The 18,181-nt window shown below is 40.1% G+C and overlaps 1 protein-coding gene across 2 annotated transcripts in view; it reads left to right on the forward strand.

Moving 5' to 3' along the window:
- The window catches only part of mterf3 (mitochondrial transcription termination factor 3), a 30,671-nt gene extending 12,798 nt beyond the window's left edge, over positions 1-17,873 (forward strand). For both annotated transcript variants that reach the window (XM_067979158.1, XM_067979166.1), the window contains exons 5-8: positions 6,179-6,326; positions 8,389-8,460; positions 15,257-15,418; positions 16,937-17,873. In XM_067979158.1, coding sequence (XP_067835259.1) covers positions 6,179-6,326; positions 8,389-8,460; positions 15,257-15,418; positions 16,937-17,131 — 577 coding nt within the window. In that variant the 3' untranslated portion in view covers positions 17,132-17,873. The remainder of the gene's footprint in view (positions 1-6,178; positions 6,327-8,388; positions 8,461-15,256; positions 15,419-16,936) is intronic.
- Positions 17,874-18,181: the final 308 nt, after the last annotated feature.

The following is an 18,181-nucleotide window of genomic DNA, read 5'->3' on the forward strand; positions in this document are numbered from 1 at the left end:
GAATGTATTAAAATGGATTGGCAAGTGGTTGGTTGATAGACAACAATGAGTAGTAGTGGATGGGCAGGTGCCTGATTGGCAGTTATCAGTGGAGTGCCACAGGGTTCACGATTGGGGCTGCTGGTGTTTATAATTTTTATAAATGATTTAAAGGAAGGAATTGTGTCCACATTTACAGATTACACCAAATTGAGAGCAGTGGCAAATGATGATTGAGTGCACACACATTCAAAAGGGATTTTGACAAGCTCGTTCATTAGGTGGAGACATTACAGATGTAGTTTAATACAGGGAAATGAAAGGTTATGTGATTTGGCAGAGGGAAAATTGATGTGGATTCTATGCTAAATGAGAATGTTCTTGAGGTTTCAGAGAAGGAGAGAAATCATGGGAATTTAGTGGACAGGTCACTAAAACCATCAACACAATGTTTCCAAGCTGTTTTAAAAAAAAAAGCAAACAGAATGTTGGGATACATAGCAAAGAGTATACCATTTAAATCCAGAAAGATAATTTTAAAACTGTATTTGGCCCTGGTGAGACTGCATCTGGTGTATTGTGTGCAGTTTTAGTCTCCATATATCAAAAAGTATATTCAGTTATTTGGAGGGGGTGTGGAGAAGGGCTACATGGTTAATGCCAGAACTTGAGGTTTACGATGTACGAGGAAAGATTGACTACCCTGGGTCTTTTCTGTCTTGAAAAGAGATGAACAAGAGAAGATATAATAGAAGCGTTTAAAATTTTGAAAGCTTTGAACAATTCGGATCCAAGGAGATTTCAACTACCCCCAAATAAACTGGCAGGAAGAAGTAGGGAAAGAAGGAAGGGGAATGGAGTTTTTACAGTGTATACTTAACTCTTTTCTTACCCAGTAAGTGAGAAGCCCAACAAGAGAGGAATCACTACTGGATCTAGTAATGGGAAATGAACCAGAACAGATAAGAGAAGTAAGCATAGGGGAACATCTCGGCAATCATAACATAAGGTTTAAAATAATGATTGAGAAAGACATAAGTAAGACAAAGACCAAAGTGGAAATTACGGAGGCTCTGGCCACAATCTTCCAATCCTCCTTAGATTTGAGGATATGCCGGAGGACTGGAGAATTGCAAATGTTACACCCCTGTTCAAAAAAGGTGAGAGGAATAAACAGGCCAGTCAGCCTAACAATAGTGGTGGGGAAACATAGAGGCAATAATCCTGGACAAAATTAATTGGCACTTGGAAAAGTATGGGCTAATAAATGAAAGTCAGCATAGATTTGTTAAAGAAAAATTGTGTTTGACGAACTTGATTTAGTTCTTTGATGAAGTAACAGAAGGTTGATAAGGGTACTGTGGTTGATGTGTATATGGACTTTCAAAAGGCATTTGATAAAGTACCACATAATAGACTTGTTAGCAAAATTAAAGCCCATGGGATCAAAGGGATAGTGGCAGCATGAATACAAAATTGGCTAAGGGACAGAAAGCAGAGAGTAGTCGTGAATGGTTGGTTGTTTTTCAAACTGAAAGGAAGTATACAGTGGTGTTCCCCAGGGGTCAGTATTAGGACCACTACTCTTTTTGATATATATTAATGACCTGGTCTTGGGTATAGAGAGTATAATTTCAAAGTTTGCAGATGACACGAAACTCGGAAATGTAGTAAACAGTGTGGAGGATAGTAACAGACTTCAGGAGGATGTAGATAGACTGGTGAAATGGGCAGACACATGGCAGATGAAATTTAACGCAAAGAAGTGTGAAGTGATACATTTTGGTAGGAAGAATGAGGAGAGGCAATATAAACGAAATGGTACAATTTTAAATGGGGTGCAGGAACAGAGAGACCTGGGGGTGCACATACACAAATCTTTGAAGGTGGCAGGACAAGTTGAGAAGGCTGTTAAAAAAAAGCATTTGGGATACTGGACTTTATTAATAGAAGCATAGAGTACAAAAGCAAGGAAGTTATACTAAACCTTTATAAAATACTGGTTAGGCCTTGGAGTATTGTGTTCAATTCTGGGCACCACGCTTTAGGAAAGATGTCAAGGCCTTAGAGAGGGTGCAGAAGAGATTTACTAGAATGGTACCAGGGATGAGGGACTTCAGTTATGTGGATAGACTGGAGAAGCTGGGGTTGTTCTCAGAACAGAAGAAGGTTAAGGGCAGATTTGATAGAGGTGTTCAAAATCATAAACGGTTTTGACAAAGTAAATAAGGAAAAACTGTTTCCAGTGGCAGAAGTGTCAAGAACCAGAGGACACAGATTCAAGGTGATCGGCAAAAGAGCCAGAGGTGACATGAGGAAACATTTTTTTTATGCAGCGAGTTGTAATGATCTGGAATGCACTTCCTGCAAGGGTGGTGGAAGCAGATTCAATAGTAACTTTCAAAAGGAAATTGGATACATACTTGAAGGGAAAATATTTACAGGGCTTTGGGGAAAGAACAGAGGAATGGGACAAAATGGTAGCTCTTTCAATGAACCGGCACAGGTACGATGGGCCGAATGGCCTCCTCCTGTGCTGCACCTATTATGATATATAATAATTCACTAGAAACAGGAAATGTGCCAGAGTACTGGCAGACAGCAAATGTTACTCCTATATTTAAAACGGAAGATAGAACAAGTCCAGGGAACTATAGACCATTTAGCTTAACGTAGGTGGTAGGAAAGATAATAGAATCTTTACTCAAAGATGTAATAGAAAGACATCTAGAGAACGAAAATATAATAAGGAATTGTCAGCACGGATTTCAGAAGGGAAAGTCATGCTTGACCAACCTTACTGAATTCTTTGAAGAAGTAACAGAAAGAGTAGTCAAGGGTAATGGAGTAGATGTAATGTGTTTAGATTTTCAAAAAGCCTTCGATATGGTACTGCATTGGAGACTCATAGCTAAGGTCAGAGCATGTGGAGTCAGAGCACAGGTAGCAGATTGAATAGCAAGCTGGCTACAAAACAGAAAACAGAGAGTAGGGGTTAAAGGTAGCTACTCCAGACTGGCAAAAGGTGGAAAGTGGCGTACCACAGGGATTGTTGCTGGTACCATTGTTGTTCAAATCATTAATGTAAATTGTGGATTCGGGAATTGGAAGTATAATTTCAAAATTGGTGGACGGCACCAGAATGGGGGATGTAGTTAATACACAGGAAGAATGCGTCAAAATGCAAGAGGACAAATGCAAATGGAAGATAAACATTCAGGTTTTTAAACATCTAACATTGCAATTTTAACTTAGGACTTCAGAAAGAAAATATTGTTATTAGTAACTAACATTTAGCTTCAGAAGTGTTTCTGTAAATTTGATAAAATGTCTTGCAATTACTTATTTAAATCATGACAAGTACAGACATTCATCTCAGTAACCCGTTAACTTTTTCCTCACGTATTAAGACAAAACACAAGTCATTCACTTTCTTTGAAAGGTGTTCCAAGTTGAGCTCAACTGAAATGGAGAAATCTTCAGTGGAATCATAATCCTGGAATCCATGCGCTGAATGAGTGGCACTGTGTAATATACGCATTCGTCCCGGCCAGGCTTCTGCCATGCTGAATTTCGTGTTTCACATAAACTTGCAGAATGGTCGTATAATTGGCAAATTAATTTTCACTATAGATAAGTGTGAGGTGGTGCATTTTGGTAGGAAGAATAAGTAGGCCACATACTGCTTGGGTAATAAAAGTCCAAACGGGATAGAGAAGCAAAGGGACCTAGGGGTACAGATACACAAATTACTAAAAGTAGTGACGCAGGTTAATAAGGCCATAAAAAAGGAAAATCAAGCACTAGGGTTCATTTCTACAGGGATAGAATTGAAAAGCAAAGTTGCTTTTCATGTTAAACTTGCATAGAACCCTGGTTAGACCACACTTGGAGTATTCTGCACAGTTCTGGGCTCCATATTATAGAAAGAATATAAAGGCATTGGAGACAGTGCAAAAAAGATTCACAAGGATGATACCAGAATTAAGAAGATATCTTTATCAGGAAAGACTGAACAAGCTGGGGCTCTTTTCTCTAGAAAAGAGAAGGCTGAGGGGTGACCTGATCGAGGTCATTCAGGTAATGATAGGATTTGATAGGGTAGATGTAGAGAAAATGTTTCCACTTGTGGGGGAGTCCAAAACTAGAGGTCATCAATATAAAATAGTCACTAATAAATCCAATTGGGGAATTCAGGAGAAACGTCTTTACCCAAAGAGTGGTAAGAATGTGGAATGCTCTACCACAAGGTGTAGTTGAGGCAAATAACATAGAAGCATTTAAGGGAAAGCTAGATAAGCACATGGGGGAGAAAGGAATAGAAAGATTTTGTGATGGGGTTAGATAAAGTAGGGAGGGAGGAGGTTCATGTGGAGCATAAATGCCGGCATAGAAACAGGCCTTTCGGCCCAACTAGTCTGTGCTGTAGTTTCGATGTAAATCGATGTAAGTAAACTTTTCTGCCATGTGAATTTCTGACTTCCTTTTGTCTTCAATAATTAGCAGTTCAAGAGCAGTTCAAAGCAAAGTGGACTCCATGGGAGGTAACTTTCAACCTCGGCGGGAGCAGAAAACTGACTATCAGATTGGCCGCCCATTATATACCCCGTCCAATTTTCCTTTTCATTTAAGTCATTTGGCCCACAATCGTAGAATTGACATCCCTGAAATAATGATGTCACAGCTGAGGTATATATGGTTATAAATTGGATAGCCAGGTGGTGAAGGAGAGAATACTAGGCCTGGTCTTCAGTTGTTTCAAGCCTTTATTCACAGAGATCCACATTACACCCCCACCACACCCTAGATCAGCTCTCTTATAAATGAATACGAGAGAGTTCCCAATTGATACGCACCACCTGAATACAATTAACACTAATTGATATAAATCATATGGATACAATTAACATACGTTTCCCCAGCTCTTGTATCTAGCATTATTCAGCAGAAAATACAGCACTTTTGGGGATTCCTCGCCAACCTCCTTCCCATTCTGCTCACCTCACCCACCACTGTCCCCTTGGACTCTGTCAGCGGATCAACAATCACTGCCCCTCTCTGCAGTTCCCTCTGGAATGTCTACTTTCTCATGAACAAGGTCCTTTCTATCCACAAACCTATTGTAGATGATTGTATTGATTTTCTGACATTTGGCTTATAAGTGGTGGCACCTTGCCAAGCCTCCCCACCTGGCTAAACTTTCCTCCACCTGCCCTGCCCTATCTGCCATGGTAGCAGTGGGGGTTTTATCAAGTCACCACTTGAACTCTCCCCTGTTCCTCTGGCAGCTTCACATTCTTCACAAAAACTTGAGTATCTGCTGCTGAAACCCTCATCCATGCCTTTGTCACCTCCAGACTCGACTATTCCAATACTCTCCTGGCCGGCCTCCCAATCTTCACCCTCTGTAAACTTCGGCTCATCCAAGATTTTGCCCAAATCAAGTCCCCATCATCTATCATCCCTGTCCTCAATGACCTCCCTTAGCTCCCACTCTACCAAAGCATCAAATTTAAAATTCTTCTCGTGTTTAAATCCCTCCATAGTTTCACCCCTCCCTAGCTGTAACCTTCTCCAGCACTACAAACCCTCCATTCTTCTGACTCCAGCCACTTATACATTCCCCCTGTCTGGACCTAACCATTGGCTGCTGTGCCTTCAGCCACTCTGGAATTCCTTCCTTAAGTTTCTCCAACTCCATCTTCTCCTTTTAACAGCCCTCTTAAAATCCAGCTCTTTGAGCAAGCTTGTATATGCCCTTTCCTAGTGTCTCTCTCTGGCTCGGTATCCATTTTTTTCCTTATGGCTCTGTAAAACACCTTGTGTCATTTTTCTATGTTAAAGGTGCTATATAAATACAAGTTGGTGGTAGCAATAGTAGTAATAGTATTAAATCCATACAATAATCCTTCTATTACTTACTGGATCTTACAAAAGCCTGGATAAGTATCAATTATAAGATCATTTTGTTTAAAGCTACAAAAAAAAGATTAAGTTCATAAAAACTTGTTTCTTTGCAATATGTTAACTATGTAAGGACGGTGTTCATTGTACTAAATAATGAAATATATTGTATGTTCCATAATATCCTACAAACGTTTATAAAATCCAAATATGTGTGTAAAATATAGCAAATATTTAGTGACATATACATGTTTTAAGTCTTTCAAGACAACATGTGGTTTTTCATTTATTTTAGAATACAGTACCTGCAATCTAAGAAATTCAGCAAAGGAGACATTTCAAGGATGGTGTCAGGAGCTCCTTATTTGTTAAATTTCAGTGTGGAAAGACTGGACAACAGGCTTGGGTTCTACCAGAAAGAACTGGGGCTAAATATGCAAAAGGTAATGCTGTATAATGAATTGAATACCATGAATGTTTGAGTTCTCATGAGGGAAGTGCAGCTGCACATGGTGAGGCCAGGAGATTGAGGGGTGAGGAGACCTTATAGAATTGCTGTCTGTGTATGCTAGTCATGGACCAAGAAGAACTGTACCTCAGTGCCACTTATCCTGTCTTTGATCATTACCATCAGTCACCTGTGTTAGGCATGGCATGAGACTGTTACTTGAAATGGTCAATTAATGGGGAGTCTGGATTTTACAATGGCGCATAATCACTTGGGCATTTTAAAAAAGAAAAACTTGCACTTATTTGGTACCTTATCATGAAATGAGTTGTTTTAAATGCAGCCACTTTTATACACAGCAAAAATATCACAAAGAACAATGCAATGGATGATTAATCTGGTTTTAGTGGTCTTGTTTGAGGGATACATGTTGACCAGTACATTAGAGAAATTCCCTGCTGTTCTTCAAATAATACCATGAAATCTTTAAAATCCATCTAAATCACTGAAACAAGCAGACTGGGCCTCCGTTCAATGCCTCACCGAAGAATGGCACCTCTGACAATGTAGTGCTTTGCCGGTACTGCACTGGAGTGCCAGCCCAGATTATGCCCGTAAGTTGTGGTGTATACCTTGAACTCATAAATTTCTGAATCTGAGTGAGTGCATTATAAACTGAGCTAAATTAGATTATCAGAAGTATGGTTTATATGAGACAAGCATATGTTTTTGTTGAGACTGCAGATATCTCTACGATGTGAATAAGGTGGCATTTGTTCAAGGGCAAAGTAATGCTGCTTCTATTTGTATTGGAGAGATTCATTCATAGACATAAAAAATCCCTTTTGCACATAAAAAGCTGGTTCCTGATCCTTATTTTTATTGATTCCTGCTGAAATTCTGTTAAGTGTCCTTGGTGAAACATGTATTAATCTACCCAAAAATGTCTGAGCTTTAGCTGTTTATCTACTACCTGAAGATCACCTGCAATAGTGAAAACATGCCGAGATCTCTTCTCTTCCTGTGAAATGCATCTAGCTGAAAAGGTTACCAGGCAACTTTCTCCAGAACTTTCTCTGCCATCACCATTCTTAATGCATGAGAGCAACCTAAGGATGAATACTAATTTCCCGCCTCTCTGGAGAATTCAAAACATCCCCAGAAGCACAGCTGAGAGGAATTCACCATGTGGGGACTCGTGAATGTGGAATTACATCCAGTTGATGTGGCTCAGCGGGTTGGAGCTACTTAACAGCAGAGACAGAAGCTCTTCCTACTGTCAATTTATACTACACAGCATAATTTAATAATAATTTATAGTAAATATGCTGCTAATGAAGTGATGACTGTCTTTGCTATATTGTGGTAAAAGGAAAGCAGCATTGAACCTTATTGCAAGCTCACTCTGATCAGTGAATCCGTCATATATGGAAACACCCTTCGAGTAGTTCAAACGAAATTATGACTCCTTCATTAGCGCTGCTGTTTGCTTCCATTGCATGAGGAATTGTAGATGGTGTTAAGATATCTGCTATACTAGTTATTAACGGTAGTGTGGAGCTTGGTATTCTCTTTGTAAGTAGCTGTTCTAATGATATTCATCTTAATCAGGGCTCAACTCAATAGACTTCAGCAGAGTTTCACTTGGAGCACATGGGAAACTGTTACATTGGAGTAAAAATAGAAAATGCTGGAAGCAGGTGTTATATTGGAGTGATTTGTAGTGAACTGATTGGACCAAAATAGATTTCCAAAAATGGAGATGATCTGTAACAAGAATTCAAATGATGAGAAATTCATTGCCCATTAATTCTAAATGAAAGCAAACTGCTTGGAAATGTACAGCAGCAGATAAAAGAAATGATGGGTCTCTACTCGAAACACTTTCACCAGATTGGGTTCTGACAAAGGATCTCTACCTGAATGGTTAACATCTCTTTTTGTTGTTTTGAGGCTGTCTACTTCCATCAATTTCTGCTTTTAATTTCATATTTGCAGGTTTTTCTTTTTATCTCAAACGGTAATTTTAGTGAGTGTGTATGTTTTTTTTCTCCTAGACTCGTGATCTGGTCACTCGTCTCCCCAAATTGTTAACTGGCAGCTTGGAGCCAGTGAAAGAAAATCTCAAAGTAAGTGAAACAGCTATAGTTTTCCCTGAAACATATTTACAAGATGCCACGTATCTCTGTCAAACTCTCAAATAAAAGTGTGTGATCCTTGGAGCAAGTCACTTGATATCATGGGCATTTTTTCTTCATCTATGCAGGAGGTAACACAATTACTGCTGATTTTGCTGGGAGAAATGCCATTGCCATGCAAACATTATTTTTCCTCGGTCATGTAATATTTCAGTTAGATCCCCCAATACAGACACCCCATTTCATTTCTACGCTCAAGCTGCCATTGACTTCATGCTTCCTCCAGTCACTTCTTGCTGACCATTAAACTTCAAGTACATTCCCAGTCAGTACAACTTCCAACAAAATGTAAAAGAAAAATAGACTTTGCTAATGATTTTGCTAAAGATTGAAGAAATATGCATGCGAACAACACAAATATCCCCAGTGCAGATCACAAGGGGGATACTGTTGTTAGATGCCAGGGTTACACTATCGTATAGTTAAATATTGGGCAATACAAACACCCCTGAGCTTAAGATGCTCAGACCACTTGCAGGAAATGACTGGCACCGGTGCACCATAGAGGATGTCTAAGGCAAGACCAGAAATGTAACTGCAGCATGTGGGAGTTGGTGGAGGCAATGTGATCCACAGCGACCACATCTGCAGTAAATGGCTTCAGCTCAGAGTTGTTGAGCTGGAGTCCGAGCTGCAGACATTGAGATGCATCCGGGAGGGGGAGAGTTACCTGGACACTTTGATCCAGGAGGCACTCACACCCCTTAGATTAGGTGGTAGTTTAGATTCATTCAGTGTTCAGGGAGGGGAGGGTGTGTCTGCGAGTCAGGCAGGTAAGGGGACCCAGGATCTAGTGATGGAGGGTCAGGGTCAGGTGAGGGGAAATTTAGAAATCTAATGAGAGAAGTTAAGACAACAGAACAGTGTAGTGACTTGGGTAAAGATAAGCAGAGTGTGGCAGGAAGGAACAGAGAATTTACCAATAATAGTGCAACAAGTAAGGTCAAAGCAGGAAAAAATGGTAAAAAGTCAAAATTAAAGGCACTTTATCTGAATACATGGAGCATTCGTAACAAGATAGATGAATTGATTGCACAAATAGAGATAAACGGGTTTGACCTAATAGCCATTACAGAAACATGGTTGCAAAATGACCAAGATTGGGAACTAAATATTCCAGGGTACATGACATTTAGAAAAGAGGGGCAGAATGGAAAAGAGGGGTGTAGACCTAATAATAAAGGATGACATAAGGACAGTGGTGAGAAAGGATTTTGGCTGAGAAGATCAGGAAGTAGAATCAATATGGGTGGAAACTTAGAAATAACAAAGGGCAGAAAAAACTGCCGGGAGTAGTTTATAGGCCCCCTAACAGTAGCAATACCATTGGACAGAGTATTAATCATGAAATAATGGGAGCTTGTAACAAAGGAAATGCAGTCATCATGGGGGACTTTAATCTGCATATAGACTGGGCAAATCATGGAATGAGTTCACGGACTGCATTCGAGACTGTTTTCTAGAGCAATACGTCATAAAAACCAACCAGGGAACAGGCCATTTTAGATTTTGTATTATGTAATGAGATAGGGTTAATTAGTAATCTCACAATAAAAGAACCTCTGGGGAAGAGTGATCATAATATGATAGAATTTCACATTGAGTTTGAAAGTAACATACTTAAATCAGAAACTAGAGTCTTTAAATAAATCATACATGGGTATGAGGCGTAAGTTGTCAAAGGTAGATTGGGAAATTAAATTAAATGGTTTGACAGTTGAAAAGCAATGGCAAACATTTAAAGAAATATTTCAATATTGTCAACAAGTATACATTCCATTGAGAAATAAAAACTTCAGGGGAAAAATGATCCACCCGTGGCTGACTAAAGGAGTTAAGGAGGGTTTTAGATTGAAAGAGGCCAATAATGTTGCCAAGAAGAGTAATAAGCCTGGGGATTGGGAGAGTTTTAGAAACCAACAAAGGACAACCAAAAAATTGATAAGGGAGAAAATAGAATATGAAAGTAAACTAGCAAGAAATATAAAAACGGATTGTAAGAGCTTCTAAGAGTATGTAAAAAGGAAGAGAGTAGCAAAAGTAAACATAGAAACATAGAAAATAGGAGCAAGAGTAGGCCATTCAGCCCTTCGGGCCTGCTCCGCCATTCAAAATGATCATGGCTGATTGTCTAACTCAGTACCCTGTTCCCGCTTTTTCCCCATATCCCTTGATCCCTTTAGCATTAAGAAATATATCTATCTCTTTCTTGAATATATTTAATGACTTGGCCTCCACTGCCTTCTGTGGTAGAGAATTCCACAGGTTCACCACCCTCTGAGTGAAGAAATGTCTCCTCATCTCTGTTCTAAATGGCATACCCCGTATCCTGAGACTGTGACCCCTGGTTCTGGACACCCCAGCCATCGGGAACATCCTCCCTGCATCTAGTCCCTTAGAGGCTGAGACAGGAGAAATTATAATGGGGAATCAGGACATGGCAGATGCGTTAAACAAATGTATCTATCTTCACAGTAGAAGACACAAAAAGCATACCAAAAATAGTGGGGAACCAAGGGGTAAATGAGAGCGAGGAACTTAAAACAATTAATATCACTAGAGAAAAAGTACTGGACAAACTAATGGGAATAAAAGCCGACAAATCCCCTGGACCTCATGGTCTACATCCTAGGGTTCTAAAAGAGGTGGCTGCAGAGATAGTGGATGCATTGGTTATGATCTTCCAAAATTCTCTAGATTCTGGAATGGTCCCAGTGGACTGGAAGGTACCAAATGTTACCCTGCTATTCAAGAAGGGAGAGAGAGAGAAAGCAGGGAATTACAGGCCAGTTAGCCTGACATTGGTCGTCGGGAAAATGCTGGAAGTGATAACAGGGCACCTATTAAATCATAATATGATTAGGCAGAGTCAGCATAGTTTTATGAGAGGGAAATCAGGTTTGACAAATTTGTTAATGTTTTTTGAGGATGTGACTAGCAGGGTAGATCAAGGGGAACCAGTGGATGTTGTATATTTGGATTTTCAAAAGGCATTCGATAAGGTGCCACATAAAAGGTTGTTACACTAGGTAAGGGCTCATGGGGTTGGGGGTAATATATTAGCATGGATAGAGGATTGGTTAAAGAACAGAAAACAGAGAAGGGATAAACGGGTCATTTTCAGGTTGGCAGGCTGTAACTAGTGGGATGCCGCAAGGATCAGTGTTTGGGCCTCAGCTATTTACAATCTATATTAATGACTTAGATGAAGGGACTGAGTGTAATGTATCCAACATACGATACAAAGCTAGGTGGGAAAGTAAGCTGTGAGGAGGACACAGAGTCTGCAAAGGGATATAGATAGATTAAGTGAGTGGGCAAGAAGGTGGCAGATAGAGTATAATGTGGGGAAATGTGAGTTTATTCACTTTGGTAGGAAGAATAGAAATACAGAATATTTTTTAAATGGTGAGAAACTATTAAATGTTGGTGTTGAGAGACTTGGGTGTCTTCGTACAAGAAACACAATAAGTTAGTATGCAGGTACAGCAAGCAATTAGGAAAGCAAATGACATGTTGGCCTTTATTACAAGGGGGTTGGAGTACAAGAGTAAGGAAGTCTTAATACAGTTGTACAGGGCATTAGTGAGCCCTCACCTGGAGTATTGCATATAATTTTGGTCATCTCATCTAAGGAAGGATATACTTGCCTTAGAAGCGGTGCAACGAAGGTTCACCAGATTAATTCTTGATTTGAGAGGGTTGTCCTATGAAGAGAGATTGAGTAGAATGGGCCTATACTTTCTGGAGTTTAGAATAATGAGAGGTGATCTCATTGAAACTTATAAGATTGAGGAGGCTTGACAGGGTAGATGATGAGAGATTATTTCCCCTGGCTAGAGAGTCTAGAACTAGGGGGCATAGACACAGGATAAGGGGTTGACCATTCAAGATTGAGATGAGGAGGAATTTCTTCACGCAGAAGGTTGTGAATCTTTGGAATTCTCTACCCCAGAGGGTTGTGGATGCTCAGTCGTTGAGTATGTTCAAGGCTGAGATCGATGGATATTTGGACTCTAGGGGAATCAAGGCAGGATCGGGCAGGAAAGTGGAGTTGAGGTCAAAGATCAGCCATGATCCGATTGAATGATGCAGCAGGCTGGAGGGGCTATATGGCCTACTCCTGCTCCTATTTCTTATGTTCTTATGCAACCAGTGGACATTGCCTGTGCAAACTGTCATGCTATAACTGGACAATATGGCCACCAGGAGGCGTGTGAAGCGAATTTCTCTCACTGCTCTGTCGCCATCATGTTTTTCCTTAACCTTATACAAGATCAGTATTAATGCTTTTCTTCAACCATTAGGTGTTATTTACTGTCTCATAGAAAATATTTTCTTTCACATTTTTATTTTATTTATATTACTTAAACATTATGCCTTTGTTGGGCTGTTTCGCTTTCCCCTTTTACGACCTGTTGTTTCGCCATTGGACCTCTAGGTTTTTCAAATTTTAAAATTTCTCTGTCGCCAGCTCTCTGGCGCCACCTCTGTGTCGTTCACTCTAGCCCTCTCGCTCCCACGTGCTCACGCTCTCCCTCCCTCCCCCTCAAGGGCAATTAGGGATGGGCAATAAATGCTGGCCTCGCCAGCGACGCCCACATCCCGTGAACGAATAAAAAAAAACTCCCCCCCCCCCCCCCCCCTCCCCCTCACTCTGCTTGCTCGCATTCTTTCTCCCGCTCGCTCGCGTGCTCTCTCCCTCACCCCGTGACTCCACGGCCCAGCACCTCAGTTGCTCCCTGCAGCTGTGGCTCCTGTTGCCATCTCAGTATCAGCACACGCCTGGAATCCATTAAATATAGGGATGACGGTTTTCACTGTGGACTCTGAGGCTGTCCCATTCCATGCCCGTGGTTATATGTAGATGAGACACACCATAATCCAGTTTATACTGGTCATACTTGGTGTGGGTGTTCAGTCACTGGCTCCTTCTCCCAGCCACTGGTCGGTCTCCCATCCCCCATCCTCTATAAACTTCAGCTCATCCATAACTGCTGCCCATATCCTATCCCACGGTAGCTTCCGCTCACCCAACGCCCATGTCTTGATGGAACAAGTAATCAATTGTGTCATTAATTGACACCTCACCAATAATGATGTTTGGTTCTGGCAGAACCCAAACAGTTCTGCTGACCACATCAAATATGGACGTAAGAGCTGCATGCCAGAGGAGAAGTGGGAGTATCTACCCTTGACATCAAGGCAGCATTCGACAGAGTATGGCACTAAGAATCCCTAGCATAACTGAGGTCAATGGGAACAGCCTCCAGTAGCTGGAATCATACTTGACAAGCAGGAAGATGTTCATGATTGTCTGCTGCCATTCATCACAATCCCAGGGCATTGCTGCCAGAGTTTCTCAACCATCTTCAGCTGCTTCAATAATGACCTCTCTGTGACAAGTGGGGCAGTCTGCTGATGAAACTACAGTGTGTGCACTCCGTTCCACAAATCTTCCAATAATAGAACAGCTCACGCCAGTCTACAGCAGAATCTGGACAACATCCAGGCTTAAATAAGAACAGAAAATGCTGGAACAGCTCAGCAAGTGAGGCAGCATCTGTGGAGAAAGAAACAGTTAACGTTTCAGGTCGAAGACCTTTCGTCAGAACTAGAAGATGTTAAAGAGCTAATGTTTTTAAGCAGGTACAGAGCCCAGAGACTGGACAAGGGGAGAAAAAAAGAATAGAGATAGGAGGAAATAAGTCTTAGTCTGACAAGTGGCAAGGAACGTTTGTGCCATGTAAGTGCCAAGTAATAACCATCTCCAACAAGAAAACACCCAACCACTTCCCCATGATCTTCAATGGCACCACTATTGCTGAGGCCCCACCATCAACATCTTGCAGACAGAGGATGGGTACTCTGTGGCAAATGGCTTACCTCCTGATCCTTCAATTACTTTCCACAATCTGCAAAGTTCAAGTGCGATGGGTGCCGCCTCAACATCTTTCAAGAAGCTTGGTGCTATCCAGGATAACTCATTCTGCTATATTAGTGCCTCTGCCACTGAACTTAGTATTCACCCTCCACCAATAGTGCACTTTGGCTGCAGTATGTACTATATACAGGAGACACTGCAGCAACTCAACAAGCTTACTCCAACACCACCGCCCAGCCCTGCAACCTCTACCACTGAGAAGGACAAGAGCCGCAACATTGTGGGAACACCATCAGCTGCAAATTTCTCTCAAGCCACATACCATCCTGACTTGGACATATGTTACCATTCCTTCATTAGTGGCTTGTAATCCTGGAACTGCCACCTAATACCATCCTGGGAGCACCATCACCACAAGGACTGCAGAAGTTCAAGGAGAAGGCCTGCCACCATTTTCTCAGGGCAACTAGGGATTGGCAATAAATGCCTCACCAATCTCACTGCATTCTGAAAAATAAAAATAAAAATTTACAAGAACAGTTTCCATTTTAAATGTGGACATAGGAATTTATAATGAAAACAGTTGTCAGGAAGTGGTCCCAGAAGTAAGATTTTAATGTATTTTATATAGTTTCAATTTCAAAAATATTTGTTGTACAATACCCTTATTTATATGTAAAGCAAGTCTAAATATTGCCAGTTACATAACATGTATAGACTAAAATGGAACCTATTTGGTTTTGACTGTTTTATGTAATGGCTGCAGTAGCTACTTTTCCATGTAGTTATTTATCAGTTCTATCATTGCAAACCTCCCACTCAGGCAGCTTCATTATTTTCTAGGTTTGCCGGATTGAGTTGGGGTTTCGTGATAATGAAATCCAGCACATGGTAGCCAAAGTTCCCAAACTCCTCCTCGCTAGTAAGAAAAAAGTGACTGGACTGTTTGATTACTTGCACAATACTATGGGTATCCCCCACCACCTGATCACAAAATTTCCTCAGGTAAATATAGATGTTAACTTCACCTTTTTATAATAAATGTACTGTATCCTAATATAACAATATTCAAATTGTTGTGGGATCTTTGTTGAGGTAGTTCTTTGTTGGTTTATCAGTATTGGTTCCTTTTTATACAATGAGGTGATTTCAAAACTAAAACTGCATTTTCACATGTCTGCATTGGATTGTACCAAAACAAAAAGTCTTGGACCTGCTCTTAGAAATTAGTCACCCCATAGAGTATCTCATTTGATGATGCTGTGCAAAACGATTTTGTCACAGAAAACTTGTCCATGCTTATAATATAGGTTTTATTATATTTCATTTTACCAATCTTTACAACTGTAGTGTTGGAGTACAGGGAGAAATGAGCAATCTACTCAAGAGCAGCCTAGTGTTACTGTGGAAAACAACTAGGTTAAAGGTCAGAGTCACCTTACAGAATTCTCCTAAGCAGAAAACTCTTGCTATTTAAGGTTTTTCTTTCTTCAACACGTCTTTTATTGATTTCTGTGTTTGCACACTATCTGTGTTGGAGAGATTGGCTGGGTGACCTGGTCCCAGGATGTCACCAGTCCCTCTATGCTTGCACTTATGTACAAGAGTGACACAAGGATGACTCTCCCCGCCACTGCCCCCTGCGTGTTTTCCGGCATGTCATGTATCACCAACATCAATTTCCCAATCATCAGCCAGTTCCTATCTTTATGTTCTTGCCTTAAAATGTTTAAGTCTAAATTTTCTGCTTGTTAAAATTAATAAATGGAAAATCATGGACTGGGTGTGGGGGAGGGTGGGTTATTTTCAGATGTGCGCTCCTGGTGTTTGCTGACTATGCAGCCTTTAATAAATGTAAATTTTCATAAACAAAACAAATTGCCCCATAAAATGCTCAGAGTTCATCATTAATTATTTAATATCCAAATATATTTTTAAAAATTGTTCAAGGGAGATTTTGAAGTGAATATATACAACCAAAAGTGACTGACTAAAAAATTGAATTTTCTGTAAACATTCTCTAACCATTAACAAAGAACCCACAATAACATCTGTTACTGTTCAAAAATGCGTCCCTATTTTTACGTAAAGAGTTCAAAACAGAAAAGCACAATTGTGATCTATTTAGATAAATTCATTACTTTCCTAAAATGAAAGCTCTGAGAATTCAATCTCCAGTTCCCTTACAAGTGTTTTGGAAAAAGCAAAGAAGCTCTCAAAACCTCACAGGATGAAGGGACACCCCCACCTTTAACATCATAGCACCAGTGTAGGTACTACAGGTACTTATAATTATATTAAACATCCCATGTACTAAATTTAATATAGATCGATAGCTTTTCTTGTCACATTAGAGACTGTTCAACTGAAGACTTGTGTGTATTATTCTTGTTGGGTACTAACGCTTTGGCTTTGTTAATTATAAAAGAATTTGGATTTAAAATATCTATAAACTTTCTTATAACTGTGTATCTTGAGAATTAACTTTCTGTACCTAATAAAGGCTTCTTGTTTCTGCCCTAGGTTTTCAATGCAAAGTTTCTGAGAATAAAAGACAGACATCTGTTTCTTGAACATGTGGGACGAGCCCAATATGACCCATCTCAGCCTAACTACATCTCCCTGGATAAGCTGGTTGCAACACCCGATGATGTATTCTGTACAGAGATAGCAAAAGCCACATTACTGGACTTTGAAGAATTCCAAAAAATACTTTAAGTTCTTTTAAATTGTTTTAATATGTGCTAATATACAAAGGGAATAAGCAGATGCAGGGTCATGAATATTTTTTCCTGTACACCCAATAACTCAGTTATCTGATAATGCATCCAAAAAATTAACTTTCACCTGCAAAGCTTCTCTGAGTGAGACTGTAGATTTTGGCTGTGGGTTATATGTTGAATCAATGCTCATTCGGAAATGGGTTTAAACGTCCCAAAACTAATTTCACTTGTCAGTGATTGCCAGAAAGCAGCCACCTTCAGCCCCTCTGCTTTAGCAGGATTGAATCTAGGACCAGGAGGTGAACACTTCACACACTGCCACACATTCACTAAGAATATATTAATGGAAACTGGACTAAGGATGTCTACTTACAATGTTGAAAATTATGTAAATTCTGTTATGAGTTCCACCATGTTTAGATGTAAGGATTTTGTTGATGTAGATGGACATTCATCTGTGAAATTATGCAGTGCTGCTTGACTCAACCATGCTTAGATTCACCCTAAATGTAGATAAGATTGTAACTCTATGAATAATGTCCTAAATTCTGTTCATACTACAGTATTGTGCAAATCTGGCTTGCAATCTACCCAACAATAAGCTGCTGCTGGAAGTACACAGGAGGTCTGTCAGCATCTGTACAGAGATTTTGACAGACCTGCTATGTCATTCCAGTTGCTGTTTTTGTTTGACTCCGCATTTGAGGTTTTTAATAAACTACTGTTTTTGAAATGTTTTACTGTGCAATTTATTATTTAAATGAATCTAACTTAATCTGCATGATTTTCTTGGCAGCAGTCAAACCTAAAAATTAGTGCAAGTTGATCAAATAACACTGATCTGTGACCGCAATTTTAGACCTTGGAAGACCAATAACTGATCGAGATGATGACAATTTGTCATCAGATTAATGCAATCAGCAAAGGGATACAAAAAGTAATGAGGTGCAAAAAGGGAATTTTAAAAAAACTTGCAAGGACTATCAAAGCTGACAGTAAAAATATTTAGAGAAAGAGAGTGGCAAGGGGGGGGGGGTGTGGGCTC

Source organism: Heptranchias perlo, chromosome 3 (genome assembly GCF_035084215.1).
Source record: "Heptranchias perlo isolate sHepPer1 chromosome 3, sHepPer1.hap1, whole genome shotgun sequence".
Taxonomy (NCBI): Eukaryota; Metazoa; Chordata; class Chondrichthyes; order Hexanchiformes; family Hexanchidae; genus Heptranchias; species Heptranchias perlo.